Raw genomic sequence first — 18,426 nt, 5'->3', positions numbered from 1 at the left:
TTGTCGTAATTGTTTTGTTGCCTATAGGTACTAATGGTGCGCATCATGTTCTTAAGATTATTGAAAATAATGATGTGACTTAGTATTTGACATTAATTAAAGATCAATCTACTCAATATCCTTTAGTTGCTCATTTTATATATACAATTTTAGATGTTTAATTGATTCTTCAACTTCTTCTTCTATAGTTGAGACTAATTTTGGGAGATGAATTAACAATTTTTAAGGATGTTGATATTACCAATATTAAGAATGAGTTTACTTCTAAGGAGAATGATTTGTTTTGTACGTAGTAAAGAAATTTTGTTGAAGTCATTCCATTGTCAAGACTAATTTTGAATTTAAGACATTGAGATCTAATTCAAGATTTATTGAGTTAGGATATAATGAAGATGGTTGTCCTTGGTTTGTTAGAGCATCACGTTATATGTATTAGTTTTGTGCTAGTTTTGTATATCAATGTTGTGATGTACTTATATTATATTTATTAGTTGGTTGGTATACTTACTACATGATTTTCATTTTTGTAAATTTTATACAATTTAATTTAGTATTATTAAGTATATGAATGATATCACTTATTGTATCAAACAAACAAGTGTACTAGTGAAGTATATTAAGTGTATCAACGGAATCTCAAATGTATCAAGTGTATTTTAATCAATCAAGTGTATCAGTAAACATAGAAAGTGTACCAATACATCAAGGGTATCAAACATATGATTTGTATCAAAGGTATTAAATTTGTCGAGTGTATCAGTGAAGTATAAAATGTTTATCACTAGTGTATTTAGTGTATCAGTGTATTAAACTCATCAAGTGTAGGAATAAAACACAACAAGTGTGAACAAATCGTAATAAATGTATCGACAATACAACAAACATATTATGCTTAGTGCATCATTGTATTTAATTGATTGAGTGTATTTGCAAAGTTTAACAAATGTATCAACAACATATCAAGTGTATCAAAGCAATAATGATGTATATCAAGTGTATCAACAACATATCAAATGATGCGTGAAAATATTTATAATTCAAGAGGGTAGATTTGTAATTTTGTATTTTTCAAATATGGGCTAGGCTTCAACTTTGTCACTTTTGCAAATCGAAAAGTGGTGTGTCATGGGCCTAATTTCTAAAACTAATCTTACACGAGCCCATTGTTTTTTTTTTGTTGTTGTCATTGAGTGGATTCTCTTTTTTTTTTAAAATTATTTTAAACATCATTTTACCACTTTTTATTCTCTCTCATTCTCTCTTTATTATTATAGTTTTTAATTTTAATGATTTATTAACCATTATATACTCAATCATTTTTATAAAAAAAAAAATCAAAATTTCATATTTACTTTAAATAATTTACTTGAATGAGTTTTAATAAATTTTGTAATAATCTATTATTCTCAACGTTTTTATTATGCACCTCTATTTTGTAATATGTTTGGTAAATTCTTCTTTTATTTTATTATTATATTTTTCTTCTCAATCTATTTAATAACAATGTTTATATTGATTTGATAAATTTACCAATAATTTAAAGTTTAGGGAATGATTTTTTAAGAAAATTATGTAATTAATCTATCTTTTCCTTCCTTTTCTTGTATTGGATGTATCAAGTTCATACTATAAATCTTAAATTGGCACTGTCTGCACGTAATTTTTGAATAAATTTAGACATAATTTTTGAATAAATTTGATTCGTGGAGTAGAACTTGAGTTGATGTTATATTTTTATTGATTTGATGAGATGTGATTTGATCACTAGAATTTGACCATCTGATTCTCTCTCGATTGAATGCTAACGCTTGATTTGAGGAAGCGGAGCACATGGTGTTCTTGAAGTTGGAGTTTTGGAAGAAAGTGTGTATCTTCAAAGGAGTTTCAATCTTCGAGGAAAGTTGTAGTCTTGGAAGAAAACTTGTAGAAGTTGGAGTCTTGAAAGAAAGCTCGTATCTTAGTAGGAGCTTCAATCTTCAAGAGCAATCGACTTTAGGAGATAAAGACTCTTCTAGCTCTTGGAAAATTCTCTCCAAACCTTTTGGAGTAAAAATTTTTCAACCCTTACAAATGAGGAGAACTCTTCTATTTGTAAAGTTCTCTAGTGGACTTTATGAACTTGAGCTTGGTTGGTCCTTGGGCTCAACCACGTGGATTTGGGTCATATCTAGTCTTTAGACTCAATTAAGCTCATTTTTTGGCACAATTAAAATTGGGATAGTTGCAAATTTAGCAATTAAATTTAAATTAATTAAGTATGTAGCACAATTTTAAAAAATTTACAAATATAGCAAAATTTGTCAAATTCTATCAATGATATAAGTTTATCACTAATAGACCATGTTACAAATATTGGTCTATCACTGATATACCATATGAAGTCTATCAGCGATACAGTCTATCAGCGATACAGTCTATCAGTGATAGTTTTGCTATATTTACAATTTTTTTAAAAATGTTGCTATATCCTTAATTATTATTGCTAAAATAGTCCTTCATTACAATTTCCCATTAAAATTAGCCCAAGTAAATAATATTTAATTGAACCAAAATAGTTAGCTTGATTCAATAGTTATGATGAAAACATGTGACATTATCAAAATAGACCAATTTATGTTTTCAAATTTAATTTGAGATACATGTCAATTATTTTAATTAGTCACAAATTTAATTATTTGTACTTTTCATCATTAATTTAGTAAATTATATGGTAATTTGTGATCAACCATATATGCAATTTATGACTTGGATTTTGAACTCAAATTTTAATTTTAAAATTGGAGGTAATATTTAAATATCTTGATTATCTAAAAAAATTAAATTCGAGATTTATTCCAAAAAAATGAAATAGTTTAAAATAAGATAATTGAATTATCTTTTCTATTCTAAATATTAATAGAATAAGATAAGATAATTGGATTATATTTTCTTTATTATCAAAATATATATATATATATATATATATATATATCATTCCTATTCCTTTAAGGATTTGGATTTTTTTAAAAAATGATTAAATATCATTCATAATATTTTAGTTATTAGTTAGTCTGTTAGACAATTATTAGTTACTATCAAGCATCTATAAATACCAAGATTGGTTGATGTAAATAATTGTACAGAAATAAACTTACTACAATTAGTAAGGTTTTCTCTCAAAGTTCTACTGCTTTTATTATGATATCAAAGAAAATTTCCGCAAAAAAGAATTGTAGAACAAAATCTGAACGTCCTTACCCTCGTGCAGTCTATAGTGATGATGACACTTGAGAATTCGACATCCAGCAGCTCCAACCACTCAGTTCCGATTACCTCTTCTGTGACGCCCAACTAAATCCCTTCATGCTTCATCATTCCATCACTTCGACCACCAACCTTGTTTCTACACCATTGGCAGGATCGAATAACTACTCATCATGGAGTAGAGCAATGATGCTAGCTTTATTTGGAAAGAACAAAGTTGGGTTCATCACAGACGTAATCAAGAAACCTTCATAAGGTAATCTGTTATCCGCTTGGAAATGCAACAACGATGTGATAGCTTCTTGGATTATCAACTCTATTACAAAAGAGACAACAACAAGCTTAGTTTATGATAGAAACGTAAAAGAGATGTGTGATGAATTGAAGGAAAGATACAAATAGACCAATGGACCTCACATATACCAGTTGCGAAAGGACTTAGTAACTACTGCACAAGGGAGTTTATCAATTGAAATATACTATGCAAAAATTACCACCATATGGCAAGAGCTTGTGGAATATCTCCCTATGGATGAATTCACTTGTGAATGATCAAAGAAAATGATTGATTTCTTGAATGCTAAATTTGTAATTACCTTTCTCATGGGTTTAAATGAATCCTATTTACAAATTAGAGCCCAAATTCTGTTGATTGATCCTTTGCCTCCCATAAATAGAGTCTTTTCCCTCATCATTCATGAAGAAAGACAAAGGTCCATTGGATCTTCATCCTCCATTGAGAGCATCACATTATTGGCTAACTCTGAAAGAAGATTTTCTTCTGATAAATCTAAGAAGAAAGACACAAGACCTATATGCTCCAACTGTGGCTATAATGACACACTACTGATGAATGCTACAAGTTACATGACTACCCACCCGGACATAGACTTGCCAACAGCAATAATTTTGTTCATCAAAGGCAGAACAATACAGTCCAAGATGGATATGAGAAAGGGACAGAAGTTTCTAAAAGCAATCAATCTGCATTCTTTGCTAGTCTCAACAATGATCAATATACACAACTTCTGGGCACGCTTCAAACTCATCTCAACACACCTCAAAATGATGAGAATTTAAAAAATGAGACTACGCACATAGCAGATACTTGCCTATCTAACTCACTCAATGATTCCTTAACATAGATTATTGACTCTAGTGCTTCCTCACATATTTGCCACGACAAGTTTATATTTACAAATCTCTATAGCACTAAGAATATGTTTGTTATCTTTCCCACTAAGACTAAGGTTGAGCATATAGGAGATGTTTTCATATCAAATGATCTAGTCCGGAAAGATGTACTTTATATCCTTGACTTAAATACAACCCACTGTCAGTAAGTACTCTCTTTAAGGATGACAAATTTGCTATGTAATTTTATGATTCTAATTGTCTAATTTAGGACAAGTGGCTTTCAAAAATGATTGGGAAGACTGAATTAACTAATGGACTCTACCTACTTAGGATGAAGAATGAAAGAGTTAATTGCATTCAGCACACTACACTAATGTGTAAAGCCTTGGCCTCTATGTGGCATAAACGAATGAGACATCCCTCTATCAGTAGAATAAATGAGTTAGCTAAGATGATAGAAATTTCTGGCTTTCTAAACTGTAAAGAAGTCTGTCATATTTGTCCCTTAGCTAAATAAAGACGTCTCTCTTTTCCTACATTGAATAATATTATTGAAAATACATTTGATCTTGTGCATTGTGATATATAGGGTCCCTTTAAAACTGTAACACATGTTGGTCATTCATATTTTGTCACCATTGTAGACGATAAATCTAGATACACTTGGGTATATCTTTTGAGAAATAAGATATTCTATAAGTTATTCCTAGATTTTTCAAGATAATTGAAACTCTATTTTCAAAAGCCATTAAGGTCTTTCGATCTGACAATGCTCCAGAGTTGAATTTCAAGGATTTTTTTTGCTAAAACTAAAACAACTCACCAGTTCTCATGGGCCTACACTCCTCAGCAAAATTCAGTAGTGGAAAGAAAGTATCAACACATTCTTAACGTGGCAAGAGCATTGATGTTCCAATCAAAGGCTCCTCTTATCTTCTGGGGAGAATGTATTCTAAGTGATGCATACTTGATCAATAGAACACTTATGGTATTATTATCAAATAACACTTCCTTTCCTACTCTGTTCAAGAAAGAAGCAGATTACAGCATCATCAAGACCTTCGTGTGTCTTGTCTATGCCTCTACTCCCTCAGTAAACAAATCTAAATTTGATCCTAGAGCACAACCTTGTGTTTTTATGGGGTTTCCACCAGGCATAAAAGGGTACAGATTATATGACATAGACAAGAGAAAGTTTTTCATCTCTAGGGATGTCCTATTCTTTGAAGAATTGTTTCCCTTTCATTCTTTCAAAGAAAAAGATATTCTCATCTCTCATGACTTCCTTGAGCAATTCATCATACCATGCCCCCTATTTGATTGCCTATAAAAGGAAGCTATCACCAATCCAACTACTGATGTAAGATCTACGACAGAGGATACCCTTGAAGATAGCCACGGTGTTGATGATCAAGATCCATATGTCAGTTCTCAAAAGAAACCGGTAACACTAACCAAGCACCAATTCCCATCATGACGAGAAAATGCTCTCGGCCACATCACCCACCTTCTTACCTTGTAATCTAACCTCCCAAAACTCAACTTCATTTCCCTTTAAGCAATATCTCTCCTATAATGCCTATTCTCAACATCATAAGAACTATCTATTCAATGTTACCCCCATTTATGAACCTACATATTATCATCAAGCTGTGAAACATCAGACTTGGAGAAAAGCTATGGCTGAGGAAATAGAAGCTATGGAAAGAACCAGCACATGGACCATTGTATCTCTTCCAAAGGATCATCATATTGTTGATAGTAAATGGGTATACAAAATAAAGTGCAAACCAGATGGTACCATTGATAGATACAAGATAAGACTTGTAGCAAAGGGCTATAACCAATAAGAGGGAATCGATTTTTCAGATACCTTTTCACTAGTGGCGAAAATAAGCACTGTAAATTCTTAGCTCTTGCTACATCTTATAACAGGTCCATTAGCCAAATGGATATGAATAATGTCTTCTTCAATGGAGACTTATTTGAAGAAGTACACATGACCCTACCGTTGGGTTATCAAACCTCTCAAGTACCAAGAAAATGAGAGAAATTATCTTGCAAACTAAATAAGTCCATTTATGGTCTTAAGCAAGCATCAAGGCAATGGTTCCTAAAATTTGCAGCAACAATATCCTCACATGGTTTCATCCAATCCAAGGCTGATTACTCCTTAATTACTAAGGGGAGTGGAAGCACCTTTGTAGCATTATTAGTATATGTTGATGACATATTACTAACAGGACCGTCTCCTTCAGCTATCAACTCAGCCAAAGATACTCTAAAGACACATTTTAAATTAAAGGACCTAGGGCAAGCAAAATATTTCTTAGGTCTAGAGTTATCAAGGTCTCAACAAGGACTTATGCTCTCCCAAATAAAATATTGCCTTCAAATCCTAGAAGATACTAGTTTTCTTGATTCTAAATTAGTTGTAGCGTCTATGGATCCTAATCTGAAGGAGAACAACTAACTAAAGAAGACGCCACTTGCTATAGAAGATTGATTGACAGACTGATATACTTACAAATATCCAGACCTGATATTTGCTTTATTGTCCACCGCTTAAGCCCATTTTTCCACAAGCCTACTAAACATCACCTAGATGTTCATCACCTATTGAAGTACCTCAAGGGTTTCTCAGGACAAGGTGTTTTAATAAAACTTATTGATTTGTTTCACCTAAAAGCTTTTGTTGATGTTGATTGAGGATCGTGCCTTGACACTAGAAGATCAGTCACAGGATTCTATATCTTCTTAGGGGATTCTATAATCTCTTGGAAATCTAAGAAACAAGCAACCGTCTCGAGGTCTTTTGCAAAAGCTGAATATAGAGTCTTGGCATCAGTCACCAGTGAGCTAGTATGGATCACACAACTCCTTACTGATCTTAAAGTAAATACCTTGATGACAACCACTGTCTTTTGTGACAATCAAGTAGCCATTTCTATTGCTTCTAATTCGACATTCTATGAACGAACAAAACACATAGGAATTGATTGTCACTTTGTTCGAGACAAAATAGTTGAAGGGTTTCTAAAGGTTTTGCTTATCAAAACTAGTCTACAACTAGCTGATATGTTTACTAAATCACTACCTTCATCTACCTTGAACAAGCTTATATCCAAGTTGGGAATGAAAGACATTCATCGTCCAACTTAAGTTGTTAGATTGTTATTTTTTTGTTGCACAGTTATTAGTTAGTCTGTTAGACAGTTATTAGTTACTATTTAGCATCTATAAATATCAAGTTTGGTTGATGTAAATAATTTTACCAAAATAAAGAAACGTACTACAGTTAGTAAGGTTTTCTCCCAAAGTTCTGCTCTCTCTGTTACTTCCTTCCTCTTCTTCTTTCCTTTTTTCCTTCTCCTTCTTCCTTCTTTTTTTTTTTTTTGTTCTCTTTCTCTCTTTTTTGTCTTTCTTTTTTTCTTTTCTTTTCTTTCTGTCTTTCTTTTTTTTTCCTTTAAATAATTTTTTTCCTCTTACCTTTTTATTTTTTCACTCACCAAAATCCTTTTTTTTTTTCTAATGATAACTTATTCCCTTTTCTGAAGCAAGAGTGTTAAAGCTTGGAGATGGAGCACACCAACCTTGATTGAAGATGAAAGTACACTTGACTTGAACTTTATGATAGATCACACAAAGCTTGAAGATGGAGAAGCCTATCGGCTGCAACACATGGAAGATAAAGATGATGAATCTCTGAATTTATCGAGCTCTTGCGATAAGGAGCTTCGTATATTTAGCAGCTCATATTTTCATCAAGGATTTGTTCACTTTCTTTATTTGTAGAATTGGTGAATATAATAACTTTTGACTTCACTGTCAAGAAACCTTCTGTATATATAGACAACTTCATCTTCATGCGTGATGGGACACGATTGTGAATCTCATCGTCCTTGTTTTCTTCATGAAATGGTTTTTCCTTCAAAGTTTTCATCTAACTTTCATGTCAATCGCTTGACATCTTTAGACGATCAAAAGCAAATGTTTAAGGTCGATCTTTTTTCGATGTGAAGATACTTGCTTTTGAAAGCTAAAGTTCGAGTGGAAGTAGACGTTGGACATTGATTTTCTTTTGCTTTCGTAGACATGCTCAATCTTTGAAATACTGAAGATCGAGTAGTTGAAGCTTTGATACGATCAAAGACAAAAGTCTTTTGCTTAATTTCATTTGAATTGTTGATTTCTTCAGAAGATGCATAATTGTTGTCGACTTCTTCTATGCTAACAGCATGACATGTAGTGACTTCTAATACTTCGTTTGAATAATCATCAAGGAAGCTTCTTAGAAGAAATTATGTCAAAGTTATCGATCGCCGAGGTTGGAAGAAGTCCTCGTCTTTTCCTTTGATAGGCTTAGGCTTCCACATCTTCTTATTTCTTTTCTCCTTTTTATGAAAGTTGCTTCCTTTTCCATACTTCTGATGGAAGTGCGACTTTGTTTGAATGGACTTTGGTTGTCTCCCTTTTTTACGAGTCACGACTATCCATCCTTCGCAATCATCTTCAACAAGATTTTCTTTGTTTTGAGAGTCCATCGTTACAATCTTTTATTGGAATCGAACAAGTATAGGTTCAAAAATTTCAAACTGAATCAAGTTTTTCCTTTGATGATAAGGCAGCATTGATGGCAGAACACTTGAAGTCATCTTAACTACAACATGATTCATCTGAGCTACTTCATCCATATCCAGCTCAATCTTCTTTTCACGAGCCAACTTTAGAATCAGCTCCTTCAACACGAAACGCTTTCCAACGAATGACTAATGACCCAATGGTACTTACAGTAGTTAGGATCATCTATTTTTCTGCTTGTTCTAGTGGTTTGCATTATGGCAGCTGAATAAGTTGTTTGTCTAGCAGCTGCTCTAACATGTCTGCAACATCAGAGTCAGAAAATGGATAAACTTTTTCCTGCCTTTTTTTAAGAGTTGGACGATGCTTCTCTTTGTCATCATGTTTTCTTTCAGTTTTTGTTTTTTCTTTTTGGAGAAAGGTTTCAATGGAGACTCATGAACAACCATAGCCTCATTAATGACACTATTTGTGATCTTTCTAGTGTCGCTGCTTTCATTCTTTCCCTTTTTTACTTCAAAAATTAAGAAATATTTAGTTCCCTTATTGGCGATGCTCAACTCCATGTTGTGGGCGCGAGTTGCTAATTCTTCAAATGTACGAGTTTTATTCCCTTCAAAATATAGAGAAGTTCCTAGTGCATGCCCTGGGTGCACATCTCCAATGCAGACAGTTCTGTGAGCTTATCTTTGCAATTCAAGCTTAAAGCTCTTCATCGGTTTATGTGTTCAATAGCTGGCTCTCGTGTTTGTAAGCTCCATCATGCGTGCTGTAGAAGCAGTTGAAGAACTCTTTTTCCAGTTGTTCCCAGCTGTCAATGACTTTTGGCTTCAAATCAGTATACCACTTGAAAGCAGTTTTCTTCAAACGTCAAACGAACTGTCTGACTAGTTGGTCTCCTCTTGATCCTGCGTTCTCACATGTTTCAACAAAGTGAGTAATGTGCTACTTTGCATTGCCTTTTCCGTCGAATGGTTGGAACTTTAGAGGTTGATACCCAATAGGCATTCGCAGGTCATTGATTCTCTAGGTATATGACTTGGAATACATAAAAGAAGTTTGTGGCGGTCCTCCATACTGAGCTCTTATGGAGCTTGTGATCATACCCTGCAGTTGTTGGACTGATAGAAATAGACTGTTGCGTCTAATTTTCCTCCAACATAGCTTTTCTTTTATTGTCAATTTTAACACCATGAGTTTTGCTTGATTCAGCAGTTTCACAAGCTTTCATTTGGTCTTTCAAGGCAGTAATTTTGAACACAAGTGTTGTCTAAGTTTCAAAAGTAGCAGCTTTACTGTCATTTTTATATGTATTTTCATTTAAAAACCTTTCATATTTTTCAAAGATATTATTATAAATTTAGCACCATTGTGGTGCTCCAAATCTACTGTTTTCTTAGCAAAGTATATGATCTCTTAACTTATTGAAAAGTTTTTTTCTAGCTTTGTCTCTTTGTATTGAACATTTTATTTGAGCTTCTCTCTAGATCTCTTTCTTATATTGTTGTTTTTTTAAAATCAAGACAACAACACTTTTGATTTTGGAACATAATGAGAGTGTTAGATATCTCAATACACCCATTCATCCTCTTATTGCTTTGTATATATTGTTAAAACAAGTCATTCACTTTTTTTCTCTTCAAGGAAAATTTTTGTGCCACTCTTAAATTACAATTCCAAGCATAGGAGGAGAGGAGAGCGTTAAAGCATTACTTCACAAAACCTCGGATACCAAAGTGCACTTTATATGTGATATAATCAACCTTTTAACTTTCAATTTTGTATCTAATAGATCTCTTATCTTTTTAATATTTTAAGATATTTATAAATCTATTTAGAATAAAATACAAAACAAAAATTTAACCCCTCCTTAGTAGGCCATTTGGATTTAGTTCTAATCCTTTAAAATTAATTCAATAAACACTTGTTTTACGACCTCTATACTTCTTAGGGTTTTGATACTTTTTACAATTGTTTTAAAAAATCAAGTCAACTTTTGAAAAAAAATTTTAAAAAAATACTTTTTGTTTTTTTAAATTTTTGCTAAACATGTAACTTGTTTAGAAGAGGCAAATCATTGAGATGGAATAAAAATTATTAGTAGATAATTAATATATATTATTAGACAAATAACAATAAAAAGTAAGGGAGATAGGTACAAAAACAAGAAAAGAAAGGAAAAATATGTGATTTACTTCTCAATGTCTTCCATTTCTAACCTCACAGTAAATGGCTTCATTTCTTTTCCTTAACCTGATTCAAGCATATTATACAATTACAAACTGTTGAAAACGAACTGATAGGAAGACAAGAATTACCAATATCTAATCAAATATATCTATCTGGTGCATCACATATAATCCTCGGCGCTTCCGTTGAATGTTTCTCGAGCTCGAGTTCATCTGTAGTTGGGGAAAAAATCGGTTTGGACAAAAGTCCACAGTGAAATTTAAGGGCGAGGATTTTGATATGCGGACTCAGCTTCCAGTAACGTTATCCGTCCTCAACTGCTCAATTGGAGGAGGAAGGAGAAGAGCGAGTCTAGTTTTGTATCTTTCAATGCGTTGTAACCGTTCTTCTCTCAATCTGGATGAATTGTACAAACAGAAAGCAACAAATTTATATCCGAAGTTAGAATGTACAGATAACCAACATCATAGTTGACTAAGGGACCAAGAGGACATCAATTAACCAAACGGTTGTTAAAACTTGTCAATCGGATTTGCTGAATTACAAAGATGAAAGAACTATAGAAATTAAACTGGGAAAAGAAAGCGCACCGTGATCGGACTTTCTTTGCACGTCTAACATGTCTTTTCAATAACTCTTGCGTTGACAAGTGCTCAATGGATCCCTCATCCTAAAAAGCAGAAACACAGGTAAAGGTATGCCCAATAGTTCTTGCAGAACAACCTTATGGACAAAAAACACTTCTGAGAAGAATTCAGTTTGTTCATAAACTAAAGAACTGGTTAAGAGTGCAAACAAGAAATAACCCAGAGAAGAAACCATAACAAATGGTGATATTTAAGTTTGATTTAGGTCGAGGGATTGAGGTCATATATATATGCTACCAAGCAAGCACACCCACCCCCTCTTGACAAGGGTACAAAATGGATGTGGGTTTTCTCCTTTCAACAAAATGTACGGATCTTCTAGTAAATATCTTGCACTGCATCAAATTCATTATCCAAGAAAGAACTATTGAAATTTATCAAAAACTTATTGCGTCATAACCCCTGCCTCCATTATATCCAGATCTATAAATCTATAATGAAGATCTGGAATCAATTATACAGCTAAATGATTGCCAACAATAGAAAACCTTTCAATTTTGAAGAAGGCATCAAATCCAAAGGACATGCTTCTCACCAATATAATTTTGCATTTATAGATGTCCGAGCTTAATCCATGAGTGCAAACTAAACTGTACTAATTTGGCACTGTAATTTTTATTCATTAATTTGTTTTTATTTCAAAACCAAATTTTAAATAATCTGACCAAAAACCAACCTTATCTTTCTCGTCAACTTCTTCTTTGACAACTTCCTTTTTCTGTAATGGAGCAGCACCAGCCACAGCGATGGGCAGTGGTCTCGGAAGTGACCTAAAAAAGCTTCCATATTGTGGCTGCCAATAGAAAAAATTATCAGCAAGCATTTCAAAAATAGAATAGAACAGCAAGCATACATTCCTTCGGATGAATATATTACAAAGAGCAACAGCGGGAAAAGGAGATGATATCTGATAGCTAATATTGCCTTCTAAGAATGGAAAATAGGAGGGTGTAGACAGCATAGAGTAATAGCAATGATTTTTAACATACTTAAAGTTTCTATTGGAATGGGAAGTCTCCACAAAAAGGAAATGCACCATATGATAAAGAAAAAAACTTTGCCCAGCAGAAAAGAATGTATTTAAACACACTAGTTAAGCAGGAGTAGCTTAAGTAACCATTGAAAGTAAGGGGACAAAATAGACATGGGACTTCATGAATAAGTTTGCATGCATGTAACTAATGAAAGGATAAGGAAAAAGACCAAAGCAGTGCTGATGTACACTCCTCACCAAGATTGAATTGCCTTTCAAAACCAAAGATAAAGTTTCCTAGTTTACATTTATTCAAGTTATTGGTTTATACCGGTAATAAAATGTTTTTTTTTTTTTTTTTGGAGGGGGCAATAAAAGACTAACTTTCATTGAGAGAAAAAATTATGATACGAAAGAACAAAAAACAAGTGCACAAAAGGGAGCACCCAAAAGAAAGGAACTTCAATCAAGCAAAACATGTACTAAAGGAACTCGTAATCAGCCTCTAAGGAAGAGGTTAGATCTCAGAAGGGACCGTACATCAAAAGATTCCCTCTCAGTCCCCAAAAAACTCTATTATCCTTTGTAACGGCAGATGGAGAAACACCTGAACATAGCATTAAAAGATTTGTGACAAGCTATCTCAAGGCTAAACATGCTGAAGAAGTGGTCTCAAAATGACTGAGCATAGTCACAATTCCAAAATAAAAGATCTAGATCTTCCTCAACCCTCCAACACAAGATACAATAGAAAGGCCTAACCAAAGATGGTAACTTCCTCAATGTTCTATCTGAAGTACATGAATAATCTCCCAGACAATGTACTTCACCTTTTTTGGGATTTTCATCTTCCAAAGACATAAAAGAAAAAACAAAAATAAAAAAAGGCACCCCTTGGAAAGGGAGGGGTCTGCAAAATAAAAAAGGATCCACAAGAAAAACCCTTGGAGGCGCTAGGACTACATAGTTGAAGGTCTCTTCTCCCCTTCCTAAATTCAAAATCATCCAATAGAGAAAGGAGATCCACAATCTACTTCGGACAATGGAGCTTGAACAAATGGGTGATTGAGCTTTGTGACCGTATGATAACATCAGGAACATAACAATTTTTTGTAGCATATAAATGGCAAATGTTAGGGAGCATGCTGCACATCAGTCCCAGAACCACCTACCTTCCCAAAAGAGAGTACCATTTCCATCACCCACCACATACTGAATCAAATAAAAAAGAATCGAAGCTTAATAGAAATTTCTTTCTACATGTTTATGAATATGCCTTTAACCCCACCTGAAATCCAATCAAAAGGATGAGATCAAACATGCTCACGATAATCCTATACCACAGGGAGGACTCGAGTGAAAAACATCATAACTATTTTGCCAATAATGCTTTGTTATGAGACCTTAAATTCTGTAAAGACAATCCTCCCAAGTACATAGTCTTCCCAAGAATTGCTCAACGCACAAAATGTGCACCTTTGCCTTTCTCCACTCCCCAAGGGAAGTCCCTTAAAAGTTTCTCAGCAATCTTTTACACTCCAAACACAAGGCTTAAAGAATTTAAATAAACCACATTTTGCATCAATCATGATGAAGAATCCAATAATGATATGTACAAAATATGAATGAGAAAGATACAGCATAAAGACCAATCCACAGTAGTGCTGACACTTGATCAAAAATCTAATCCTATAAGGATCTGACAAATAGTATGGTGTCAAAACAAGAGGACCAAAGTGCAGTTAAAATCCACCGAAGGAAAGATGTTGAAATCAGAATTGACAAAGACCTGGCTTTCTTCTTGAGAACCATTCCTCAGCCATGATCGACAAAGTGCATAAAGAGAAGCCCCATCAGTTATCCGAACCTAACAATAGTTACTATATTAGTATGCCATAAAATGGTATTTGCTACATTTATAAAAACAAAGTACTAATCCTAAGCTAGTACTTATTAAACAGAATTGAAAATCTGATCACACAGAATGCAAAGGCATCATTCAGCAATAAAGGACGTGAATATTGAATAAAAATAAAGAAGACGCCATCATTTATTCAAAAGACATAAAACACTAGATCACAGTCAATTTGATCCATCCCTCTGTTTGTAAGTCACATATTCCCTTACTGATGAGTGAAATGAATAACTAGGTTCTTAGTAGAAGAACAAACATGTCACAATTTTCAATTTTATAAACAGAAGGGCAAACAATTTTGCACATCATACTCAAAAAGTAAGTTCAAGAACCTGAAATTTGCCGTAAAACAAGGTGTGGAAGATTTACAAATATCAAAATTGCATACATAAGTGAATCAGTGATCATCATTCAAACAGAAAGGGATCTAGGAACTTTTCCATGCCAGAAATCTTCGAAAGAAAAGAAAAGGGCATAAACTTCAGAATTTTAGAGCTTACTTTTCGATCTCTAACCACACAAAGAGTGTCGTCTCTAACTCTGTCCCCAGACAAAAAACACAATGTCACAAGTTTAGAAAAATCATGAATGAAATATATGTAAAATAAGGAGCAACCATTACCTCATTTCTTTACACCCGTTTGACTCGCAGATTGTTTGTGGAGGAAAAGCCTAGAAAGAGTGGTAAAATCAATTTAAACTATGAAAAAAAAAATCTAGGGAAGAGCGTGGGGGACATAACAAACTCATGGGGTTCAATAAAAGGGCAACAGGATTAGTTAAAAGAGACTTGGGAATTCAAAAAAATGATATGAAAGAACCGACCAATTGAAAAAAACAATAACTCCACAAAGCATAATTGAAAAACCACATGTTGGTTAAACTAATAACATGTAATTACTATCCCAATAGTTAGAACAGAAACAAGTCTACAACTATCAGCATCCAACGGTCACACAATCTCAAGTTCAAATGTTAACTCAGGTGGTCAAGAATTCAAGTCACTATTCAGCAAAAGAAATGGAAATTTTTGGGTAAAATGCCAAAGAACCAACTCAAAGTCAGACATCAATCTTGCAATTCTTGTAACTAAGGAGCGAAAACCTGAACTCATTTAACCCATCAAACGAACGCCTCAAGAAGTAAATCAAATTACTACCCAACTAACCTTGGGATCAGAGGAATTGGGGGCACATTTAATCGAACCGGAAATGGAAGACCCAGAAAAGGGAATAAGCTGCTGCTGCAAATTGGGAGGTCGAGTCATATGCATTGGATGGCTCATGGAGTCCAAATGAGGCGACCCAATCGGGCGATGGGGGAAAGTGACAACGGGGCGATGTGGGTAGCCTCCAGGGTTAGCCAGGGTGACGGCCTGATCGGCGGGAAGGGGACGAATGGTGCGAGGAACGAAGCCGCGGCCAGAGGAGGCGACAGGGTAAAGAATTGCCTGAGACGCATCCTGATGAAGCTTGGGCAATTGGGCGTTGGGAGTTCGAACGGGGATGGACTGAGGCTGGTAGAGGGCTTGAGAAGGGTAGTGGAGATGGTGGGTTTGAGGAATTGAAGAAATGGGTTTGGATGGTGCTTGATTCGCAAGCGGACGAGCAATGGCGGCAGTGGCGGCGGCGGTGGTAGTGGTGGTGGCTGCAGCAGCTGTAGTTAGAGTGAAGGAAATCGGAGTGACGGTGGTGGTGGTGGTGTGGTGGTGGTGGTGGTGGTGGTGGTGGTGGTAAGGGCGGAAGTGGCGGCGGAGGTGGTGTTGGTGGGGATGAGAGGGGAGTCGACGGGCATGGTGGCGGGGAATTTGGGAGTTTGTGGTTTGATTTGTTTGAATATCAAATTTGCCAAATAAAAACTTGAATTTCTGTGAATTGACAGACAGCATTGGGGGTTTGGACCCGTGGGGGCCGTTGAACTTTGAAACGAATCCATTCTTCTTTTTTTTTATTACTTTCTTTCATTTTTTCATTTCAACCTATTTTTATTTCCATCATTTCAAATATACTTTTTGGGTTTTGTACTTCATTATTGCTTTAATTCTCTTCTTTTTAAATTTGTATTTTAGTTTTATGTATATTGTGATTTTGTGTTTAGGAAAGACAAAGACTTGAACATATTTTAATGCTTTATCTTTGTTGTGTACATTTGTGATGGAAATTTTGTTAGTTGATAAGTATATATATATAGAGAGAGAGAGAGTTTAATGGAAACATATCTATTTTAAACACTTTATTTGGTTTTTCTTTTTTCCAATTAAGGTATTACTTAATTTCTCAATATTTACGTCTTTCCATGCTTCAAGCCTACATACATAATTTTAGTTTTTCTTTACCTTTTATGAAAGTGAAACTTGTTTGAAGAGTCATCCAAGGGGTTTTGAGATATCTTAAACAATAGTAAAGTTTTGATCATTGGTTTAAATTAGAAAATTGAAAATGATTAATGTTTTAAAACTTGATAGATTCATAATGAAAACTTTTTTAACTAAATTTTTTTTTAATAATGGTTTTTCAAAGTGTATTTAATGATTCAAGATTGATAATATGTACTAATTTAGTTATATTAGATGTGAAACAAGAAAGATAAATCTAAAAGGCAAAGATAATTGGAAATTAGGAAGGATTGGATGGAAATTTAAGACATCATGGTTTGCTTATATAGATATCAATATATATATATATATATATATATATGTTTGTTAATAATACTTTTTTTTGTTCTATGTGAAAGTTAATAAATTCTTAGTTTGTTTCTTGAATTTAAGTAGATACTCAATTTTAAGGGCTCGTAAAAATCAAAAAAATCAAATTGATATTGTTACCAGAGATAAAGAGTCCGAAAACAATTAGAAATTCTATGTAAAAAAAAAGTTAAGATGAAATTAAGATGAAGATAATGAAATAATTTAATTTAGAACTTTAAACTTGATCAAGGGAGAATCATCAAATAGTTGAAAGTAGAAAAAACATTTAAATTGAGTCATGACATTAAAATTAGATTATAATGTGAGCCTAACTCAATAGATTTATATTTCCATCAAAAGGTCATCACCACCACATACGGAGCAACGTCCTTGAAAATTAAAAGCCAAAAGTCTAATTTTAGAGTAGACTATCAAGTATCAAACATATATTAACCAAGTAAAATAGGTTGATGGAGTGATTTTCAAGAAAATGTACTAATGACCCATTTAATGGAGTCCAAACGAAATTTAGCCCACTTTTTTCATATAACCTTTCCTTGGGACATCACAAAGTGAAATTACAAAATTGAGTTATTGTATGCACAGGTTGATTCTTGGCTTTCACTCTTGTTACTCATTATTGTTACTAGTTGAGTTTTTTTTTCCTTACATTTTCAAGTTGTGATTTCTTTAAATGTAGAATAATGATTAGGCATAATTTGTGTATAATTATCTTCTATGTCCCATCATACCTAGCATGAAAATAATAATTTAACATTTTTGTTGTATGATAAGTGCAACTCAAACTACACAAAGTATTTTTGTCAAAATCATTGACTAACATTTGGATTGATAATGAGGTTTAAGAAGAAAAGGAAAGAGGAAAATAAAAGCATGCTAATGAATGACAAAAGGAGGAAAATGAAATTAAGAAAACAAGGAGTAGTGTGTAAAGAGAATCAAAAGAAAAAGTTGTGTGTAGGAGGCCAATTCCATAATTTCCTCTTTCATAGTGATGTAAACAAAAGACTACTTACAAACGCACATATCAGAT

The 18,426-nt window shown here is 33.6% G+C and overlaps 1 protein-coding gene across 1 annotated transcript; it reads right to left on the bottom strand.

Annotated features, from left to right (window-relative positions):
• Positions 1 to 11,127: 11,127 nt before the first annotated feature.
• On the bottom strand, positions 11,128 to 16,622 carry LOC101211370. Its single transcript, XM_004149574.3, has 7 exons — positions 15,855 to 16,622; positions 15,309 to 15,358; positions 15,187 to 15,226; positions 14,561 to 14,638; positions 12,475 to 12,591; positions 11,742 to 11,821; positions 11,128 to 11,547 (listed from the first exon to the last, which is right to left on the bottom strand). Exons 1-7 carry the CDS (start codon positions 16,572 to 16,574, stop codon positions 11,439 to 11,441), a joined length of 1,194 nt encoding a protein of 397 aa, XP_004149622.3. The 5' UTR covers positions 16,575 to 16,622; the 3' UTR covers positions 11,128 to 11,438.
• Between the last annotated feature and the right edge of the window lie 1,804 nt (positions 16,623 to 18,426).

Source organism: Cucumis sativus, chromosome 3 (assembly GCF_000004075.3).
Source record: "Cucumis sativus cultivar 9930 chromosome 3, Cucumber_9930_V3, whole genome shotgun sequence".
NCBI classification, from domain to species: domain Eukaryota; kingdom Viridiplantae; phylum Streptophyta; class Magnoliopsida; order Cucurbitales; family Cucurbitaceae; genus Cucumis; species Cucumis sativus.
This window is presented reverse-complemented; position numbering and strand designations above follow the sequence as displayed.